At 49.1% G+C, this 20,564-nt stretch overlaps 1 protein-coding gene across 8 annotated transcripts in view; it reads left to right on the top strand.

Moving 5' to 3' along the window:
- Window positions 1-19,623, top strand: part of LOC146796718 (membrane frizzled-related protein-like) — a 78,779-nt gene extending 59,156 nt beyond the window's left edge. For all 8 annotated transcript variants that reach the window (XM_085629389.1, XM_085629394.1, XM_085629397.1 and 5 more), the window contains 2 exons: window positions 17,577-17,802; window positions 19,347-19,623. In XM_085629389.1, the coding sequence (XP_085485515.1) occupies window positions 17,577-17,802; window positions 19,347-19,351 (231 nt within the window). In that variant the 3' untranslated portion in view covers window positions 19,352-19,623. The remainder of the gene's footprint in view (window positions 1-17,576; window positions 17,803-19,346) is intronic.
- Window positions 19,624-20,564: the final 941 nt, after the last annotated feature.

Below are 20,564 nucleotides of genomic sequence, written 5' to 3'. Positions count from 1 at the left end.
TTGTAAAAAAAAACTTGCAATTTTTACAAAAGCCCATAAACCTAAAAAAACCCTGCACTTTTCCTGGGTCTAGCACTTCATGAACGAAAAACATGCCATTCCTGTGTAGGGTAAGAGATGAATTGTATTTGGCGGTTGTAGAGCATCTGCAGCCAAATAAAGCTTAATAACCCAAGGATTTCAAAATGGCATCCTTCCAAGAGGATGGACAGTGAAAGTGAGTTCTTAATTCACAGAGGGTGTTATAGGTATATCCATGAGATGCGACCCTGGTGGCCAAAGCAGGAGTGCTATTGCTTAATTTTTGGCAGTATTTGTTGTTGCTGAGCACTGATACCATGGCTGTTTCTGCTTGCGGATTTGAGGCTTCAGTCACTGAGGTAGAGGCAGAAATCACAACAGGTCCTGGACAATAAGTTAGGTGTTGAGACATTGGTCCCAGCGTCCTTGTGCACAGTGTGATCAGCAATAACGACTGGTGTCCGACATTCTTTGCTGGTGAGGTTTACACTGTTAGGTGCTCAGTGAAACCAGGTATTCGACACTGACCCTATCGGCGGTGCTCTTTGTGAGGTTTGCATCAGACCCAGATGTCTGGCATTAATTGAGCTGTTTTGCTCATTCCCAGATCTGCTCTAACTTCCAGGTGACGGGCATTAATCCAAGCTGTAGGGCTCACTCCCAGACCTGCTCTATTCCCAGGTGTCTGGCATTATTCTAAGCTGTAGGGCTCATTCCCAGACCTGCTCTACTCCCAGGTGTCAGGCATTAATCCAAGGGATGGTAATGCTCAATCCCACATCACCTGCACTTCCAGGAGTCAGATATTAATGCAAGGGGATGTAGTGCTCATTCCCAGACCTGCTCTGCTTCCAGGTGTTTGGCATTAATACAAGCTATAATGTTCATACCCAGACCTGCTCTACTCCCAGGTGTCCTGCATTAATCCAATGGGCTGTAGCGCTCATTCCCGGACCTGCTCTACTCCCAGGTGTCCTGCATTAATACAAGCTGTACTGTTCATTTCCAGATGTGCTCTTCATCCAGGTGTCCACCATTAATCCAAAGGGCTTTAGGGCCTATTCCAAGACCTGCTCTACTCTGAGGTGTCCGGCATTAGTCTAAGTTGTAGTGCTCATTCCCAGACCTGCTCTACTACCAGGTGTATGGCATTAATCCAAGGGATGGTAATGCTCAATCCCACATCACCTGCACTTCCAGGAGTCAGATATTAATGCAAGGGGATGTAGTGCTCATTCCCAGACCTGCTCTGCTTCCAGGTGTTTGGCATTAATACAAGCTATAATGTTCATACCCAGACCTGCTCTACTCCCAGGTGTCCTGCATTAATCCAATGGGCTGTAGCGCTCATTCCCGGACCTGCTCTACTCCCAGGTGTCCTGCATTAATACAAGCTGTACTGTTCATTTCCAGATGTGCTCTTCATCCAGGTGTCCACCATTAATCCAAAGGGCTTTAGGGCCTATTCCAAGACCTGCTCTACTCTGAGGTGTCCGGCATTAGTCTAAGTTGTAGTGCTCATTTCCAGACCTTCTCTACTTCCAGGTGTCCGAAATTATTACAAGCTGTCGTGCTCATTCCCAGACCTGCTCTACAACCAGGTGTCCGGCATTAATCCAATGGGCTGTAGCGCTCATTCCCAGACCTGCTCTACTCCCAGGTGTCTGGCATTAATTCAAGCTGTAGTGTTCATTCCCAGACCTGCTCTACTCCCAGGTGACGGGCATTAATCCAAGCTCTAGTGTTCATTCCCAGATCTGCTTCACTCCCAGGTGTCTGGCATTAATCCAAGCGATAGTACTCATTCCCAGGCCTGCTCTACTCCCAGCTGTCCGGCATTAAAACAAGGTGTGGTGCTCATTCCCAGACTTGGTCTACTTCCAGGTGTCCGGCATTAATCCAAGCTGTAGTGTTCATTCCCAGACCCCCGTCTACTTCCAGGTGTCCGGCATTCGTCCAAGCTGTAGTGCTCATGCCTAGACCTGCTCTACTTCCAGGTGTCCGGCATTAATCCAAGCGATAATGTTCAATCCCAGACCCCTTCTGCTTCTAGGTGTCCGTCATTAATCCAAGCTGTAGTACTCATTCCCAGGCCTGCTCTACTCCCAGCTGTCCGGCATTAAAACAAGCTGTGGTGCTCATTCCCAGACTTGGTCTACTTCCAGGTGTCCGGCATTAATCCAAGCTGTAGTGTTCATTCCCAGACCCCCGTCTACTTCCAGGTGTCCGGCATTCGTCCAAGCTGTAGTGCTCATGCCCAGACCTGCTCTACTTCCAGGTGTCCGGCATTAATCCAAGCGATAATGTTCAATCCCAGACCCCTTCTGCTTCTAGGTGTCTGTCATTAATCCAAGCTGTAGTACTCATTCCCAAGCCTGCTCTACTCCCAGCTGTCCGGCATTAAAACAAGGTGTGGTGCTCATTCCCAGACCCCCGTCTACTTCCAGGTGTCTGGCATTAGTCCAAGCTGTAGTGCTCATTCCTAGACCTGCTCTACTCCCAGGTGTCCAGCATTATTCCAAGCTGTAGTGTTCATTTCCAGACCTGTTTTTTTTCCAGGTCTACAGCATTAAAACAAGCTGTAGCGCTCATTCCCAGACCTGCTCTACTCCCAGGTGTCCGGCATTAATGGAAGCTATAGTGCTCATTCCCAGACCTGCTCTACTTCCAGGTGTCCGGCATTAATCCAAGCTGTAGTGTTCATTCCCAGACCGCCTCTACTCCCAGCTTTCCGGCACTAAAACAAGCTGTAGTGCTCATTCCCACACCTGCTCTACTCCCAGGTGTCCAGCATTATTCCAAGGTGTAGTGTTCATTCCCAGACCTGTTTTTCCCAGGTGTATGGCATTAAAACAAGCTGTAGCGCTCATTCCCAGACCTGTTCTACTCCCAGGTGTCCTGCACTAATACAAACTGTAGTGTTGATTACCAGATGTACTCTACTTTCAGGGGTCCGCCATTAATCCAAAGGACTGTAGGGCTCATTCAAAGACCTGCTCTACTCCCAGGTGTCCGGCATTAATCCCAGCTGTAGTGCTCATTCCCAGACCTGCTCTACTCCCAGGTGTCTGGCATTAATGGAAGCTATAGTGCTCATTCCCAGACCTGCTCTACTTCCAGGTGTCCGGCATTAATCCAAGCTGTAGTTCTCATTATCAGACCTGTTCTACTTCAAGGTGTCCGGCACTAATCCAAGCTCTAGTGTTCATTCCCAGACCTGCTCAACTCCCAGGTGACCAGCATTAATCCAAACTGTAGTGTTCATTCCCAGACCTGCTCTACTCCCACGTGCCCGGCATTAATCCAAAGGGCTGTAGTGTTCATTCCCAGACCTGCTCTACTCCCAGGTGACTGGCATGAATACAAGCTATAGTGCTCATTCCCAGACCTGCTGCACTCCCAGGTGTCCTGCACTAATACAAGATGTAGTGTTGATTACCAGATGTACTCTACTTTCAGGGGCCCGACATTAATCCAAAGGGCTGTGGGGCTCATTCAAAGACCTGCTCTACTCCCATGTGTCCGGCATCAATACCAGGTGTAGCGCTCATTCCCAGACCTGCTCTACTCCCATGTGTCCTGCATTAATACAAGCTGTAGTGTTCATTACCAGATGTGCTCTACTTCCAGGTGTCGCCATTAATCCAAAGGGTTTTAGGGCTCATTCCAAGACATGCTCTACTCCCAGGTGTCTGGCATTAATCCACGTTGTAGTGCTCATTGCCAGACCTGCACTACTTCCAAGTGTCTGGCATTAATCCAAGCTGTAGTGCTCATTCCCCGACCTGCTCTACTCCCAGACGTCCGGCATTGAGCCAAGCTGTAGTCCTCATTCCCAGACCTGCTATACTCCCAGGTGTCCTGCATTAATACAAGCAGTAGTGTTTATTCCCAGACCTGCTCTGCTTCCAGTTGTCCACAATTAATCCAAAGGGCTTTAGGGCTCATTACAAGACCTGCTCTACTCTGAGGTATCCGGCATTAATACAAGCTGTAGTGTTCATTCCCAGATGTGCTCTACTTCCAGATGTCCGCCATTAATCCAAAGGGCTTCAGGGCTCATTCCAAGACGTGCTCTAATCCCAGGTGTCTGGCATTAATCCAAGTTGTAGTGCTCATTCCCAGACCTGTTCTACTCCCAGGTGTCCGGCATTAATCCAAGCTGTAGGTCTCATCCCCAGACCTACTCTACTCCAAGGTGTCTGGTATTATTCCAAGTTGTAGTGCTCATTCCCATACCTGCTCTACTCCCAGGTGTCCGGCATTAATCCAAAGGGCTGTAGCGCTCATTCCCAGACCTGCTCTACTCCCAGGTGTCTGGCATTAATCCAAGCTGTAGTGCTCATTCCCAGGCCTGCTCTGCTCCCAGGTGTCTGCCATTAATCCAAGCTGTAGTGTTCATTCCAAGACCTGCTCTACTCCCTGGTGTCCAACATTAATCCAAGCTGTAGTGCTCATTCCCAGACCTACTCTACTCCCAGGTGACGGGCATTAATCCAAGCTCTAGTGTTCATTCCTAGACCCCCTCTACTTCCAGGTGTCCGGCATTAGTCTAAGCTGTAGTGCTCATTCCCAGCCCTGCTCTACTCCCAGGTGTCCGGCATTAGTCTAAACTGTAGCGCTCATGCCCAGACCTCCTCTACATCCAGCCGTCTGGCATCAGTCCAAGCTGTAGTGCTCATTCCCAGGCCTGCTTTGCTCCCAGATGTCCGCATTAATCCAAGCTGTAGTGCTCATTCCCATACCTGCTCTACTCCCAGGTGTCCTGCATTAATACAGGCTGTAGTGTTTATTCCCAGATGTGCTCTACTACTAGGTGTCCACCATTAATTCAAAGGGCTTTAGGGCTCATTTCAAGACCTGCTCTACTCCCAGGTGTCAGGCATTAGTCTAAGCTGTAGTGCTCATGCTCATACCTGTTCTACTCCCAGGTGTCCGGCATTAGTCTAAGCTTTAGTTCTCATTCCCAGACCTGTTCTACTTCCAGGTGTCTGGCATTAATACAAACTGTAGTTCTCATTAACAGATCTGTTCTACTTCGAGGTGTCCGGCACTAATCCAAGCTCTAGTGTTCATTCCCAGACCTGCTCAACTCCCATGTGGCCAGCATTAATCCAAACTGTAGTGTTCATTCCCAGACCTGCTCCCAGGTGTCCGGCATTAATCCAAAGTGCTGTAGTGCTCATTCCCAGACCTGCTCTACTCCCAGGTGTCCTGCACTAATACAAGCTGTAGTGTTGATTACCAGATGTACTCTACTTTCAGTGGTCCGACATTAATCCAAAGGGCTGTAGGGCTCATTCAAAGACCTGCTATAGTCCCGGGCGTCCGGCATCAATCCCAGGTGTAGTGCTCATTCCCAGACCTGCTCTACTCCCAGGTGTCCAGCATTAATTCAAGCTGTAGTAATAATTCCCAGACCTACTCTTCTCCCAGGTAACGGGCATTAATCCAAGCTCTAGTGTTCATTCCCAGACCTACTCCACTCCCAGGTGTCCGGAATTAATCAAAGCTGTAGTGTTCATTCCCAGACCCCCTCTGCTTCCAGGTGTCCGGCATTACTCCAAGCTGTAATACTCATTCCCAGGCCTGCTCTACTCCCAGCTGTCCGGCATTAATCCAAGCTGTAGTGTTCATTCCCAGAACCCCTCTACTTCCAGGTGTCCGGCATTAGTCAAAGCTGTAGTGCCCATGCCCAGAACTGATCTACCTCCAGGTGTCCGGCATTAGTCCAACTTGTAGTGCTCATTCGCAGACCTGCTCTACTCCCAGGAGTCCAGCATTATTCCAAGCTGTAGTGTTCATTCCCAGACCTGTTTTATTTCCAGGTGTACAGCATTAAAACAAGCTGTAGCGCTCATTCCCAGACCTGCTCTACTCCCATGCGTACTGCATTAATACAAGCTGTAGTGTTGATCCCAGATGTACTCTACTTTCAGGAGTCCGCCATTAATCCAAAGGGCTGTAGGGCTCCTTCAAAGACCTGCTCTACTCCCATGTGTCCGGCATTAATCCCAGCTGTAGTGCTCATTCCCAGACCTGCTCTACTCCCAGGTGTCCAGCATTAATCCAAGCTGAAGTGTTCATTCCCCGACCCCCTCTACTTCCAAGTGTCCAGCATTACTCCAAGCTGTAGTACTCATTCCCAGACACCCCCTCTACTTCCACGTGTCCGGCATTAGTCCAAGCTGTAGTGCTCATTCCCAGACCTGCTCTACTCCCAGGTGTCCCGCATTAGTCCAAGTGTAAGTGTTTGGTCCCAGACCTGCTCTACTCCCATGTGTCCTGCATTAATACAAGCTGTAGTGTTCATTACCAGATGTGCTCTACTTCCAGGTGTCCGCCATTAATCCAAAGGGCTTTAGGGCTCATTCCAAGACATGCTCTACTCCTAGGTGTCTGGCATTAATCCACGTTGTAGTGCTCATTGCCAGACCTGCACTACTTCCAAGTGTCTGGCATTAATCCAAGCTGTAGTGCTCGTTCCCAGACCTGCTCTACTCCCAGACGTCCGGCATTGAGCCAAGCTGTAGTCCTCATTCCCAGACCTGCTATACTCCCAGGTGTGCTGCATTAATACAAGCTGTAGTGTTCATTCCCAGACCTGCTCTGCTTCCAGTTGTTCACAATTAATCCAAAGGGCTTTAGGGCTCATTACAAGACCTGCTCTATTCCGAGGTATCCGGCATTAATACAAGCTGTAGTGTTCATTCCTAGATGTGCTCTACTTCCAGATGTCCGCCATTAGTCCAAAGGGCTTTAGGGCTCATTCCCAGACCTGTTCTACTCCCAGGTGTCCGGCATTAATCCAAGCTGTAGGTCTCATCCCCAGACCTACTCTACTCCAAGGTGTCTGGTATTAGTCCAAGTTGTAGTGCTCATTCCCAGACTTGCTCTACTCCCAGGTGTAACACATTCATCCAAGCTGTAGTGCTCATTCCCAGACTTGCTCTACTCCCAGGTGTAACACATTCATCCAACCTGTAGTGCTCATTCCCAGACCTGCTCTACTTCCAGGTGTCTGCCATTAATCCAAAGGGCTGTAGCGCTCATTCCCAGACCTGCTCTACTCCCAGTTGTCTGCCATTAATCCAAGCTGTAGTGTTCATTCCAAGACCTGCTCTACTCCCTGGTGTCCAGCATTAATCCAAGCTGTAGTGCTCATTCCCAGACCTGCTCTACTCCCAGGTGACGGGCATTAATCCAAGTTCTAGTGTTCATTCCCAGACCCCCTCTACATCCAGGCGTCTGGCATTAGTCTAAGCTGTAGTGCTCATTCCCAGGCCTGCTTTGCTCCCAGATGTCCGGCATTTATCCAAGCGGTAGTGTTGATTCCCAGACCCTCTCTACTCCTTGGTGTCCGGCATTAATCCAAGCGGTAGTGCTCATTTCCAGACCTTCTCTACTCCCAGGTGTCCGGCATTAATGCAAGCTCTAGTGCTCATTCCCAGACCTGCCCTACTCCCAGGTGTCTGGCATTACTGGAAGCTATAGTGCTCTTTCCCAGACCTGATCCACTCCCAGGTGTCCGGCATTAATCCAAGCTGTAATGCTTATTCCCAGACCTGCTCTACTCCCAGGTGTCCTGCATTAATACAGGCTGTAGTGTTTATTCCCAGATGTGCTGTACTTCCAGGTGTCCACCATTAATCCAAAGGGCTTTAGGGCTCATTCCAAGACCTGCTCTACTCCCAGGTGTCCGGCATTAATCTAAGCTGTAGTGCTCATTCCCAGACCTGTTCTACTCCCAGGTGTCCAGCATTAGTCTAAGCTTTAGTTCTCATTCCCAGACCTGCTCTACTTCCAGGTGTCCAGCATTAATACATGCTGTAGTGCCCATTCCCAGACCTGCTCTACTTCCAGGTGTCCGGCATTAATCCAAGCTGTAGTGCCCATTCCCAGACCTGCTCTACTTCCAGGTGTCCGGCATTAATCCAAGCTGTAGTGCCCATTCCCAGACCTGCTCTACTTCCAGGTGTCCGGCATTAATCCAAGCTGTATTGCTCAATCCCAGACCTGCTCTACTTCCAGGTGTCCGGCATTAATCCAAGCTGTAGTGCCCATTCCCAGACCTGCTCTACTTCCAGGTGTCCGGCATTAATCCAAGCTGTAGTGCCCATTCCCAGACCTGCTCTACTTCCAGGTGTCCGGCATTAATCCAAGCTGTAGCGCTCATTCCCAGACCAGCTCTGCTTCCAGTTGTTATGTATTAAAACAAGCTGTAGTGCTCATTCCCAGACCTGCTCTACTCCCAGGTGTCCTGTATTAATACAAGCTGTAATTATTTATTCCCAGACCTGCTCTACTTCCAGGTGTCCACCATTAATCCAAAGGGCTTTAGGGCTCATTCCAAGACCTGTTCTACTCCCAGGTGTCCGGCATTAATCCAAGCTGTAGTGCTCATTCCAAGACCTGCTCTGCTCCCAGGCATCCGGCAATAGTCCAAGCTGTAGTGCTTATTCACAGACCTGTTCTGCTCCCAGGCATCCGGCAATAGTCCAAGTTGCAGTGTTCATTCCCAGACCTGCACTGCTTCCAGGTGTCCGGCATTAGTTCAAGCTGTAGTGCTCATTCCCAGACCTGCTCTTCTCACAGTTGTCAGGCATTAAAACAAGCTGTAGTGTTTATTCCCAGACCTGCTATACTTCTAGGCATCCGGCATTAGTCCAATCTGTAGTGCTCATGCCCAGACCTCCTCTACTTCCAGGTCTCTGGCATTAATCCAAGCTGTTGTGTTCATTCCCAGACCCCCTCTACTTCCAGGTGTAAGGCATTAGTCTAAGCTGTAGTGCTCATTCCCAGGCCTGCTTTGCTCCCAGATGTCCGGCATTAATCCAAGCTGTAGTGTTGATTCCCAGACCCTCTCTACTCCCAGGTGTCCTGCATTAATACAGGCTGTAGTGTTCATTCCCAGATGTGCTCTACTTCCAGGTGTCGCCATTAATCCAAAGGGCTTTAGGGCTCATTCCAAGACATGCTCTACTCCCAGGTGTCCAGCATTAGTCTAAGCTTTAGTTCTCAATCCCAGACCTGTTCTACTTCCAGGTGTCCTGCATTAATCCAAGCTGCAGTGTTCATTCCCAGACCCTCTCTACTTCCAGGTGTCCGGCATTAGTCCAAGCTGTAGTGCTCATTCCCAGCTCTGCTCTACTCCCAGGTGTCCGGCATTAATGCAAGCTCTAGTGCTCATTCCCAGACCTGCCCTACTCCCAGGTGTCCGGCATTAATGCAAGCTCTAGTGCTCATTCCCAGACCTGCCCTACTCCCAGGTATCTGGCATTAATGGAAGCTATAGTGCTCTTTCCCAGACCTGATCCACTCCCAGGTGTCCGGCATTAATCCAAGCTGTAGTGCTTATTCCCAGATGTGCTCTACTTCCACGTGTCCACCATTAATCCAAAGGGCTTTAGTGCTCATTCCAAGACCTGTTCTACTCCCAGGTGTCCGGCATTAATCTAAGCTGTAGGGCTCATTCCCAGACCTGCTCTTCCCAGGTGTCAGGCATTAGTCTAAGCTTTAGTTCTCATTCCCAGACCTGCTCTACTTCCAGCTGTTCAGCATTAATACATGCTGTAGTGCTCAATCCCAGACCTGCTCTACTCCCAGGTGTCCGGCATTAATGCAAGCTGTAGTGCCCATTCCCAGACCTGCTCTACTTCCAGGTATCCTGCATTAATCCAAGCTGCAGTGTTCATTCCCAGACCCCCTCTGCTTCCAGGTGTCCGGCATTAGTCGAAGCTGTAGTGCTCATTCCCAGACCTGCTCTACTCCCAGGTGTCCGGCATCAATGGAAGCTTTACTGCTCATTCCCAGCCCTGCTCTACTCCCAGGTGTCCAGCATTAATCTAAGCTGTAGTACTCATTCCCAGACCTGCTCTACTCCCTTCTGTCTGGCATTAATCCAAGCTGTAGTGCTCATTCCCAGACCTGCTCTACTCCCACGTGTCCGGCATTAATCCAAACTGTAGTTTCAACGAGGAACACGCCGTTTTACTAGGATCCCTGCGTAGGCGATTGCTGAAATCCGAAGTACATGTGAATTACACTATACTTCGCTAACCATTCAAGACTTGCTCTACTTTCAAGAACATAATCATTGATCAAAGCCCTGATGAAGTTCCCCTTGAGGGAATGAAACGCGTTGGCTGACCATCTTTTTACAACCCAAAATTATTTTGAATTAAAGAGGACATTAAGTTACAACGTTTGGCTTTTTGGACTATCTCTTTAATTTTGTTTATATATTATTGATCTGGAGCACAGTAGCGCCACTCAGCGGCTGGCGTATGGGGTTGATTGCACGATAACTATTATTATATATATCTTTTTGAGAACTGATGTGAGGTGCGGCAAGAAGGGCCCGCCGTTGCTGCAGTTGGAATATTGCTCATTCCCAGACCTGTTCTGCTCCTAGGCATCCGGCAATAGTCCAAGCTGTAGTGCTTATTCACAGACCTGCACTGCTTCCAGGTGTCCGGCATTAGTTCAAGCTGTAGTGCTCATTCCCAGACCTGCTCTACTTCCAGGTGTCCAGCATTAATACATGCTGTAGTGCCCATTCCCAGACCTGCTCTACTTCCAGGTGTCCGGCATTAATCCAAGCTGTAGTGCCCATTCCCAGACCTGCTCTACTTCCAGGTGTCCGGCATTAATCCAAGCTGTAGTGCCCATTCCCAGACCTGCTCTACTTCCAGGTGTCCGGCATTAATCCAAGCTGTATTGCTCAATCCCAGACCTGCTCTACTTCCAGGTGTCCGGCATTAATCCAAGCTGTAGTGCCCATTCCCAGACCTGCTCTACTTCCAGGTGTCCGGCATTAATCCAAGCTGTAGTGCCCATTCCCAGACCTGCTCTACTTCCAGGTGTCCGGCATTAATCCAAGCTGTAGCGCTCATTCCCAGACCAGCTCTGCTTCCAGTTGTTATGTATTAAAACAAGCTGTAGTGCTCATTCCCAGACCTGCTCTACTCCCAGGTGTCCTGTATTAATACAAGCTGTAATTATTTATTCCCAGACCTGCTCTACTTCCAGGTGTCCACCATTAATCCAAAGGGCTTTAGGGCTCATTCCAAGACCTGTTCTACTCCCAGGTGTCCGGCATTAATCCAAGCTGTAGTGCTCATTCCAAGACCTGCTCTGCTCCCAGGCATCCGGCAATAGTCCAAGCTGTAGTGCTTATTCACAGACCTGTTCTGCTCCCAGGCATCCGGCAATAGTCCAAGTTGCAGTGTTCATTCCCAGACCTGCACTGCTTCCAGGTGTCCGGCATTAGTTCAAGCTGTAGTGCTCATTCCCAGACCTGCTCTTCTCACAGTTGTCAGGCATTAAAACAAGCTGTAGTGTTTATTCCCAGACCTGCTATACTTCTAGGCATCCGGCATTAGTCCAATCTGTAGTGCTCATGCCCAGACCTCCTCTACTTCCAGGTCTCTGGCATTAATCCAAGCTGTTGTGTTCATTCCCAGACCCCCTCTACTTCCAGGTGTAAGGCATTAGTCTAAGCTGTAGTGCTCATTCCCAGGCCTGCTTTGCTCCCAGATGTCCGGCATTAATCCAAGCTGTAGTGTTGATTCCCAGACCCTCTCTACTCCCAGGTGTCCTGCATTAATACAGGCTGTAGTGTTCATTCCCAGATGTGCTCTACTTCCAGGTGTCGCCATTAATCCAAAGGGCTTTAGGGCTCATTCCAAGACATGCTCTACTCCCAGGTGTCCAGCATTAGTCTAAGCTTTAGTTCTCAATCCCAGACCTGTTCTACTTCCAGGTGTCCTGCATTAATCCAAGCTGCAGTGTTCATTCCCAGACCCTCTCTACTTCCAGGTGTCCGGCATTAGTCCAAGCTGTAGTGCTCATTCCCAGCTCTGCTCTACTCCCAGGTGTCCGGCATTAATGCAAGCTCTAGTGCTCATTCCCAGACCTGCCCTACTCCCAGGTGTCCGGCATTAATGCAAGCTCTAGTGCTCATTCCCAGACCTGCCCTACTCCCAGGTATCTGGCATTAATGGAAGCTATAGTGCTCTTTCCCAGACCTGATCCACTCCCAGGTGTCCGGCATTAATCCAAGCTGTAGTGCTTATTCCCAGATGTGCTCTACTTCCACGTGTCCACCATTAATCCAAAGGGCTTTAGTGCTCATTCCAAGACCTGTTCTACTCCCAGGTGTCCGGCATTAATCTAAGCTGTAGGGCTCATTCCCAGACCTGCTCTTCCCAGGTGTCAGGCATTAGTCTAAGCTTTAGTTCTCATTCCCAGACCTGCTCTACTTCCAGCTGTTCAGCATTAATACATGCTGTAGTGCTCAATCCCAGACCTGCTCTACTCCCAGGTGTCCGGCATTAATGCAAGCTGTAGTGCCCATTCCCAGACCTGCTCTACTTCCAGGTATCCTGCATTAATCCAAGCTGCAGTGTTCATTCCCAGACCCCCTCTGCTTCCAGGTGTCCGGCATTAGTCGAAGCTGTAGTGCTCATTCCCAGACCTGCTCTACTCCCAGGTGTCCGGCATCAATGGAAGCTTTACTGCTCATTCCCAGCCCTGCTCTACTCCCAGGTGTCCAGCATTAATCTAAGCTGTAGTACTCATTCCCAGACCTGCTCTACTCCCTTCTGTCTGGCATTAATCCAAGCTGTAGTGCTCATTCCCAGACCTGCTCTACTCCCACGTGTCCGGCATTAATCCAAACTGTAGTTTCAACGAGGAACACGCCGTTTTACTAGGATCCCTGCGTAGGCGATTGCTGAAATCCGAAGTACATGTGAATTACACTATACTTCGCTAACCATTCAAGACTTGCTCTACTTTCAAGAACATAATCATTGATCAAAGCCCTGATGAAGTTCCCCTTGAGGGAATGAAACGCGTTGGCTGACCATCTTTTTACAACCCAAAATTATTTTGAATTAAAGAGGACATTAAGTTACAACGTTTGGCTTTTTGGACTATCTCTTTAATTTTGTTTATATATTATTGATCTGGAGCACAGTAGCGCCACTCAGCGGCTGGCGTATGGGGTTGATTGCACGATAACTATTATTATATATATCTTTTTGAGAACTGATGTGAGGTGCGGCAAGAAGGGCCCGCCGTTGCTGCAGTTGGAATATTGCTCATTCCCAGACCTGTTCTGCTCCTAGGCATCCGGCAATAGTCCAAGCTGTAGTGCTTATTCACAGACCTGCACTGCTTCCAGGTGTCCGGCATTAGTTCAAGCTGTAGTGCTCATTCCCAGACCTGCTCTACTCCCAGTTGCCAGACATTAAAACAAGCTGTAGTGCTCATGCCCAGACCTGTTCTACTCCCAGGTGTCCAGCATTAGTCTAAGCTGTACTTCTAATTCCCAGACCTGCTCTACCTCCAGGTGTCCTGCATTAAAACAAGCTGTAGCGCTAATTCCCAGACCTGCTCTACTCCCAGGTGTCCGGCATTAATGCACGCTGTAGTGCTTATTCCCAGACCTGCTCTACTTCCAGGTGTACGACATTAATCCAAGCTGTAGTGTTCATTCCGAGACCCTCTCTACTTCTAGGTGTCCGGCATTAGTCCAACCTGTAGGGCTCATTCCCAGGCCTGCTCTGCTCCCAGGTGTCCGGCATTAATCCAAGCTGTAGTGTTCATTCCCAGACTTGCTCTACTCCCAGGTGTCTGGCATTAATACAAGCTGTAGTGTGCATACCCAGGCCTGCTCTGCTTCCAGGTGTCCTGCATTAATCCAAGCTGTAGTTCTCATTCCCAGACCTGCTCTACTCACAAGTGTCCGGCATTAATCCAAGTTGTAGTGTTCAGTGCTAGACCACCTCTACTTCCAGGTTTAAGGCATTAGTCTAAGCTGTATTGCTCATGCCCAGACCTGCCCTACTCCCAGGTGTCCGGCATTAGTCCAAGCTGTAGTGCTCATGCGCAGACCTGCTCTACTTCCACGTCTCTGGCATTAATACAAGCTGTAGTGTTCAGTGCTAGACCACCTCTACTTCCAGGTTTAAGGCATTAGTCTAAGCTGTATTGCTCATTCCTAGACCCTCTCTACTTCCAGGGGTCTGGCATTAGTCCAAGCTGTAGTGCTCATTCCCAGACCTGCTATACTCCCAGGTGTCCGGCATTAATGGAAGCTGTGGTGCTCATTCCCAGACCTGCTCTACTTCCAGGTGTCCGGCATTAATGCAAGCTGTAGTGCTCATTCCCAGGCCTGTTCTGCTCCCAGGCATCCGGCAATAGTCCAAGCTGTAGTGCTCATTCCCAGACCTGCTCTACTCCCAGTTGTCAGGTATTAAAAGAAGCTGTAGGGCTCATTCCCAGACCTTCTCTACACCCAGGTGTCCGGCATTAATCCACGCTGTAGTGTTTATTCCCAGATGTGCTGTACTTCCAGGTATCCACCATTAATCCAAAGGGCTTTAGGGCTCATTCCAAGACCTGCTCTGCTCCCAGGTGTCCGTCATTAACCCCTTCGCCGCGGCAGGAATTCCGCCGCGGCGCTGAGGAGGTTTGGGGGCAGTTGCGGTCGCGCTGTGCTCGTGACGGAACCACTCCGTCACGAGTCACGGTTGAGCTGTGCTCATGACGGAGTGGTTCTGTCACGTCTCCGCCCACTGCGCTAATCGCCCGCACAGGCTGGGAATTAGCGCCGCGTGGGCGGAGCGGCCGCCAACGGCCGCAGCATGACGGAACCACTCCGTCATGAGCACAGCGCACCCGTGGCTCATGACGGAGTGGTTCCGTCATGAGCACGGAAAGGGTTAATCTAAGCTGTAGTGCTCATTCCCAGACCTGTTCTGCTCCCAGGCATCCGGCAATAGTCCAAGTTGCAGTGTTCATTCCCAGACCTGCACTGCTTCCAGGTGTCCGGCATTAGTTCAAGCTGTAGTGCTCATTCCCAGACCTGCTCTTCTCACAGTTGTCAGGCATTAAAACAAGCTGTAGTGTTCATTCCCAGACCTGCTCTACTCCCAGGTGTCTGGCATTAGCCCAAGCTGTGGAACTCATTCCCAGACCTTCTCTACACCCAGGTGTCCGGCATTAATGCAAGCTCTAGTGCTCATTCCCAGACCCTCTCTACTTCCAGGTGTCTGGCATTAGTCCAAGCTGTAGTGCTCATTCACAGACCTGCTCTACTCCCAGGTGTCAGACATGAATGGAAGCTATACTGCTCATTCCCAGACCTACTCTACACCCAGCTGTCCAGCATTAATCCAAGCCGTAGTGTTTATTCCCAGACCTGCTCAATTTCGATTCATCCGGCATTAGTCCAAGCTGTTCTGCTCATGCCCAGACCTGCTCTACTTCCAGGTCTCCGGCATTAATCCAAGCTGTAGTGTTCATTCCCAGACCTGCTCAACTCCCAGGTGTCTGGAATAAATACAAGCTGTAGTGTGCATACCCATGCCTGCTCTGCTTCCAGGTGTCCGGCTTTAATCCAAGCTGTAGTTCTCATTCCCAGACCTGCTCTACTCACATGTGTCCGGCATTGATCCAAGCTGTAGTGTTCATTCCTAGACGCCCTCTACTTCCAGGCATCCGGCATTAGTCCAAACTGTAGTGCTCATGCCCAGACCTGCTCTGCTCCCAGGTGTTCGGCATTAATCCAAGCTGTAGTGTTTAGTCCCAGACCTGCTCTACTTCCAGGCATCCGACATTAGTCCAAGCTGTAGTGCTCATGCCCAGACCTGCTCTACTTCCAGGTGTCTGGCATTTGGCCAAGCTGTAGTGCTCATTCCCAGACCCCCTCCACACCCAGGTGTCTGGTATTAATCCAAGCTGTAGTGCTAATTTCCAGACCCTCTCTGCTCCCATGTGTCCGGCATTAATCCAAGCGGTAGTGTTCATTCCCAGACCCCCTCTACTCCCAGGTGTCCGGCATTAATCCAAGCTGTAGTGTTGATTTCCAGACCTGCTCTACTCCCAGGTGTCCGGCATTAATCCAAGCTGTAGTGTTCATTCCCAGACCTGCTGTACTCCCAGGATTCTGGCATTAATCCAAAGGGCTGTAGCGCTTATTCCCAGCTCTGCTCTACTTTCAGGTGTCCGGCATTAATCCCAATGGATGTAACGCTCATTCCCAGACCCCCTCTACTCCCAGGTGTCCGGCATTAATCCAAGCTGTAGTGTTGATTTCCAGACCCCCTCTACTCCCAGGTGTCCGGCATTAATCCAAGCTGTAGTGTTCATTCCCAGACCTGCTGTACTCCCAGGATTCTGGCATTAATCCAAAGGGCTGTAGCGCTTATTCCCAGCTCTGCTCTACTCCCAGGTGTCCGGCATTAATCCAAAGGGCTGTAGCGCTCATTCTGAGCTTTGCTCTACTCCCAGGTGTCGGGCATTAATCCAAAGCGCTGTAGTGCTGATTCCCAGACCTGCTCTACTTCCAGGTGTCCGGCATTAATCCAAGTTGTAGCGCTCATTCTTAGCTCTTCTCTACTCCTAGGTGTCCGGCATTAATCAAAGCTGTAGTGTTCGTTCCCCTCTACTCCTAGGCAGTCGGGGATTAGTCCAAGCTGTAGTATTCATTCCCAGACCTGCTCTACTCCCAGCTGTCCGGCATTAATCCAAAGGGCTGTAGCGCTCATTCCCAGCTCTGCTCTAATTAAGGTGTCAGGCATCGATCAACAGCTGCAGTGAACAGAGTATACATCCACTCTCACCACATTTTCTGCCCCAGAGCACACATGGGCAGAGAACCCCCGATTAACTATTACAACATAACATACTATGGTGGAAAGCAAAGCACTCTTTATTCCAGTGTAGTTGGCGGTGCCGGCACTGCTAATGGATGGGGTCAAAGGTGGAAGTGGACAGCTCTGGCAGTAACGGTGCATGACACACTCCAACAAAAAGTTTTGTGCTTTGACAGTAGTCACTAATGGGGCAGACCAAGCCACTGCTACTGTCGTTTAGAGATCAGTATAACCTTCAGAATCTGAAACTGGAGCAAATTCGTACCGCAGATTCTAAGGAAGGCAAGGGTCAGCAAGTGAAGACAGTAATGTGACCTTCAACTGTATTTTATACCTGGCAGTCAGGTGCTCAGTTGTAGCTAATTACTATGCTTAATTAGGAAATTTATACATGGAAAAATATCCTCTCACTCTCCCAAATAACTCCTCTTCTACATATGTGCAAAATCGTCCGGCTTTAATCCAAGCTGTAGTTCTCATTCCCAGACCTGCTCTACTCACATGTGTCCGGCATTGATCCAAGCTGTAGTGTTCATTCCTAGACGCCCTCTACTTCCAGGTGTAAGGCATTAGTCTAAGCTGTAGTGCTCATGCCCAGACAGAACTCACTTCACGTATAAAAACACTTTCCCTCTTCCTTCATTTGTGATTAAACACAACATCCCCTTGGGTGTCCTGTAGAATGGGATTAGAAGAACATTTTTATCTATAAGCACAGTGCCCCACAGCACCACCTCTTGGTGGGAATGGAAGGTCTGCTTTTTTTTTTTACATAATCACTGTGCCCCACACTGCCTTCTACTGGTGGGTGGTACTAAGGGCTGATTTGCTGGAATACAATGGGAATTTGCTTTGTGGTGTTTAACTGTGCCTTTCCCTTTCCCACAGGTGAACATTACATTTGTAGATTTTGAGTTGGAAAATGGCTTGAATTGCATGTTCGACTACATGAAGTTTGATGACCCATCCGAAGTCCCGGTGTTCATTCCCAATGGCAAATACTGCGGCACTGTTGCACCCAACACTTGGGTGTCTTTCACAAGCTCTGTGCAGATCATCTTCTCCAGTGACAGCACTATTGGAATGAGGGGGTTCAAACTGAGTTACACTGCAGGTAAGGCAGCAGCGCTTGCGAGGTTCAGACTTTCTGGACAGAACGTAATGCTCAAGGCCCAGAATACCACCTTTGGTCCCCTGTTTTGATTGGCTGTTGGACATTGACACTGAACTCACCCAAACACCTAGAGGCAGCTCAGGTTGCAGTATGCGCTATACAGCATTCCTGGAGGTTGCATTTCTCTGTAGTCGCAGTTGGTTGGCACAGGATTAATGCTGGTACCAGAATGTGTCCTGTACAATGGAGGATGACCCCCAAGATTACTGGCAAAAGCCTTGCCCCGCACCTCTCTGAATTGTCTTTGGATTCTATTCTGCATTAGAGTTTCTTCCTGAAAATTGAGGATTGTAGGTTCCCTCCAAACTCTGCATGTAATGGGTGATGGAGATTGCTGGTGCTAGATGTCTCAAGTTGTCCAATGTCAAGTCTATGTAGCGACCCTAGTCGTGGTGTTTGCATACTGGACCTGCCGGGGTGAAACATGGATCTAGGAGGCGTCTGCACTGCAGAGGCAGACACCATCCTGAGAGCTTTAGCTTGGCCCAGACCTTTGTGTAGTTCTCCGTTGGCCCGCTTTGGGGGAGGGGGGGAGGGGGGGATTGAGGTTGGAAGGGGGTGGAGGCTGTGCTTACTTTGAGCCAGTGGTTTCGGGTGCTCTGTGGCGGCACTTAATCATTAACATCGGTGCTATAGTTTCATGAGCACCAATTAAGTACACACTCATTTTTGGTAGGCACCAGGGCCGGACTGGCCGTAGCGGGCACCGGGCAATCCCCTGGTGCGCCGCACGGGTGGGGGCCGGTTTTGGGATCCTGGGGGCCGTTTTTGTTACAGGGCCGTTTTTGCAGCATAGCTGCAAAATCGGCCCTGTAACAAAATTGCCCGAAAACCGGCCCTGGCAAAGAGCTCGGCGGCACCCCCAGACCCGGGGGTGCCGGCCGAGCACTTTGCCAGGTCCGGTTTTGGTTCCCAGTCCGGCCCTGGTAGGCACAGTGATTTGCCTTGAATCACACAGGATGTTGAGCCGATGCCGAGACTCGAACCTGGTACACTAGCTTTGAAGTGGCCAGCTCCTGCCATTACGCCACATCCTCTCCCCATTCCATGGTTAATAGTTGGCTCTGTTATAAACAGCGTTACAGGAGAAATGGGCTGGAGCAAGCTGCCCCTCTTGACGAGAGCCCCGGCACTTTTTTTTTTTTTTTACAAATTAACCACTGGGGGAGGGGAGGAGGAACATTATAGGTGGTGGGAATCCCCAGAGCCCTTCACTGCACTTTCCAGGCTGCCTGTCCTTCAGTGCTGCGGGAGTGGGTGCCTGGAGACCTCCATGTATTGGGAACTGCAAAGCTACAAGTACCAGAAAGTAAACAAGAGCCTGGACTTTCCCACAAGTTCATGCCTGACATGGGCCTGCCGTGGAGTAGCTTGAGATCTTTTCATTAGCTATCTTCCATCTACTCTGGGTATTTTTGATTCCTGCTAGATGAGGTATAAAGCTAGACTTTACAACACTAACTGATTTTTATTTTCTGTTCTAGAATAACCATGACACGCTGCACCGTGCAAAAAAAAGTCCTGCGACAAGTGACAATGGGCCAGGACTTTGGCATGGACAGTCCTTGGTGCATCCTTTTACGAAGAAGAGGAGAATTGTCCATTTTATGGATTTGTAGCATCGCTGCGTTACTTCCAACGCTTCTGCATCGCTTAATGTAGATTATATGCAAAAAATGCCTTGAGTATGTGTTATTTAAAGCTTTTTGTGTGTTTTTCTTAAGAAATCCATAGTTTAATAAAATATCGCTTTTCTTCAAATTTCTTGAAAAAAGTATTTGTGTTTAATGAAAATCATGGATTGTATATGTGTATATTCAGAGAGATATATACCGTAAACGTAGACCCAAAGCGTTGAAAAAAACAAAAATGAAATGAAAACACTTAGACAATTTTCATCATAAAAATGTTTTAGGAACCAACGATGTTTTACAGTTTAAAATCAATACTTTATTTCTCATATTATATGTATCCTGCAATGGTATTACCAGCATTTATAATAGGCATTTAGAGTTTAAGCAGCACCTGGGGAAGGAGTGGGAAGCTGAGCCTCAGGGAAACATGGGCTACTTGGGTGTTACTTGTATGTCTAAGGCTTGAACCACTTTTGTGAATAAGAAAAGAAGCTGGAGGTATATTTTGGGCTTTACTCCAATGAGGGCTGTACATTAAGACCCAGATTTACTAACCTTTGACCTTGCGTGATGCAAGTCGTTTCAAGACAACACAGGTCCTCAAATGGAATTTACAAAGCCACACATGGGGCTGATTGCGCCGCCTTGGTTGACTTTGTAAAGAAATGTAGTGCAATGCAGCGGCTTACTCTGCGTTGCGTTACATTTTGTTGTGATAGGCATTCCCTGGGTGGAGCATCGGCATTCCCACGCATCCACACATGGCTTTTGATGCAATCTCAGATATGCTAATGGTAGTAATCCTTGGATTGCATCAAAGTGGTGCACCTACCACAGAGAGGTGTAACGAGGAGTAATATGTTTCTATGTGTAATGAATTCTGAATCACACATAGAAAGAGGAAATTAAATTGCCTCCTAGGATTGTTTTTGTGCTGGAAGGTGTCCTTTCCTCCGCAAACACAATCCTGCCTGTAACATAGGCAACCTTGCAGCATGGCACAAGGGTGCCTGCTTTGGCGCTAGACAGCTTCAAGCGTGCCAGCACAGGTAGATCGCTGAAGAGCGC

This window comes from Triturus cristatus, chromosome 10, assembly GCF_964204655.1.
Source record: "Triturus cristatus chromosome 10, aTriCri1.1, whole genome shotgun sequence".
Taxonomy (NCBI): Eukaryota; Metazoa; Chordata; class Amphibia; order Caudata; family Salamandridae; genus Triturus; species Triturus cristatus.
This window is presented reverse-complemented; position numbering and strand designations above follow the sequence as displayed.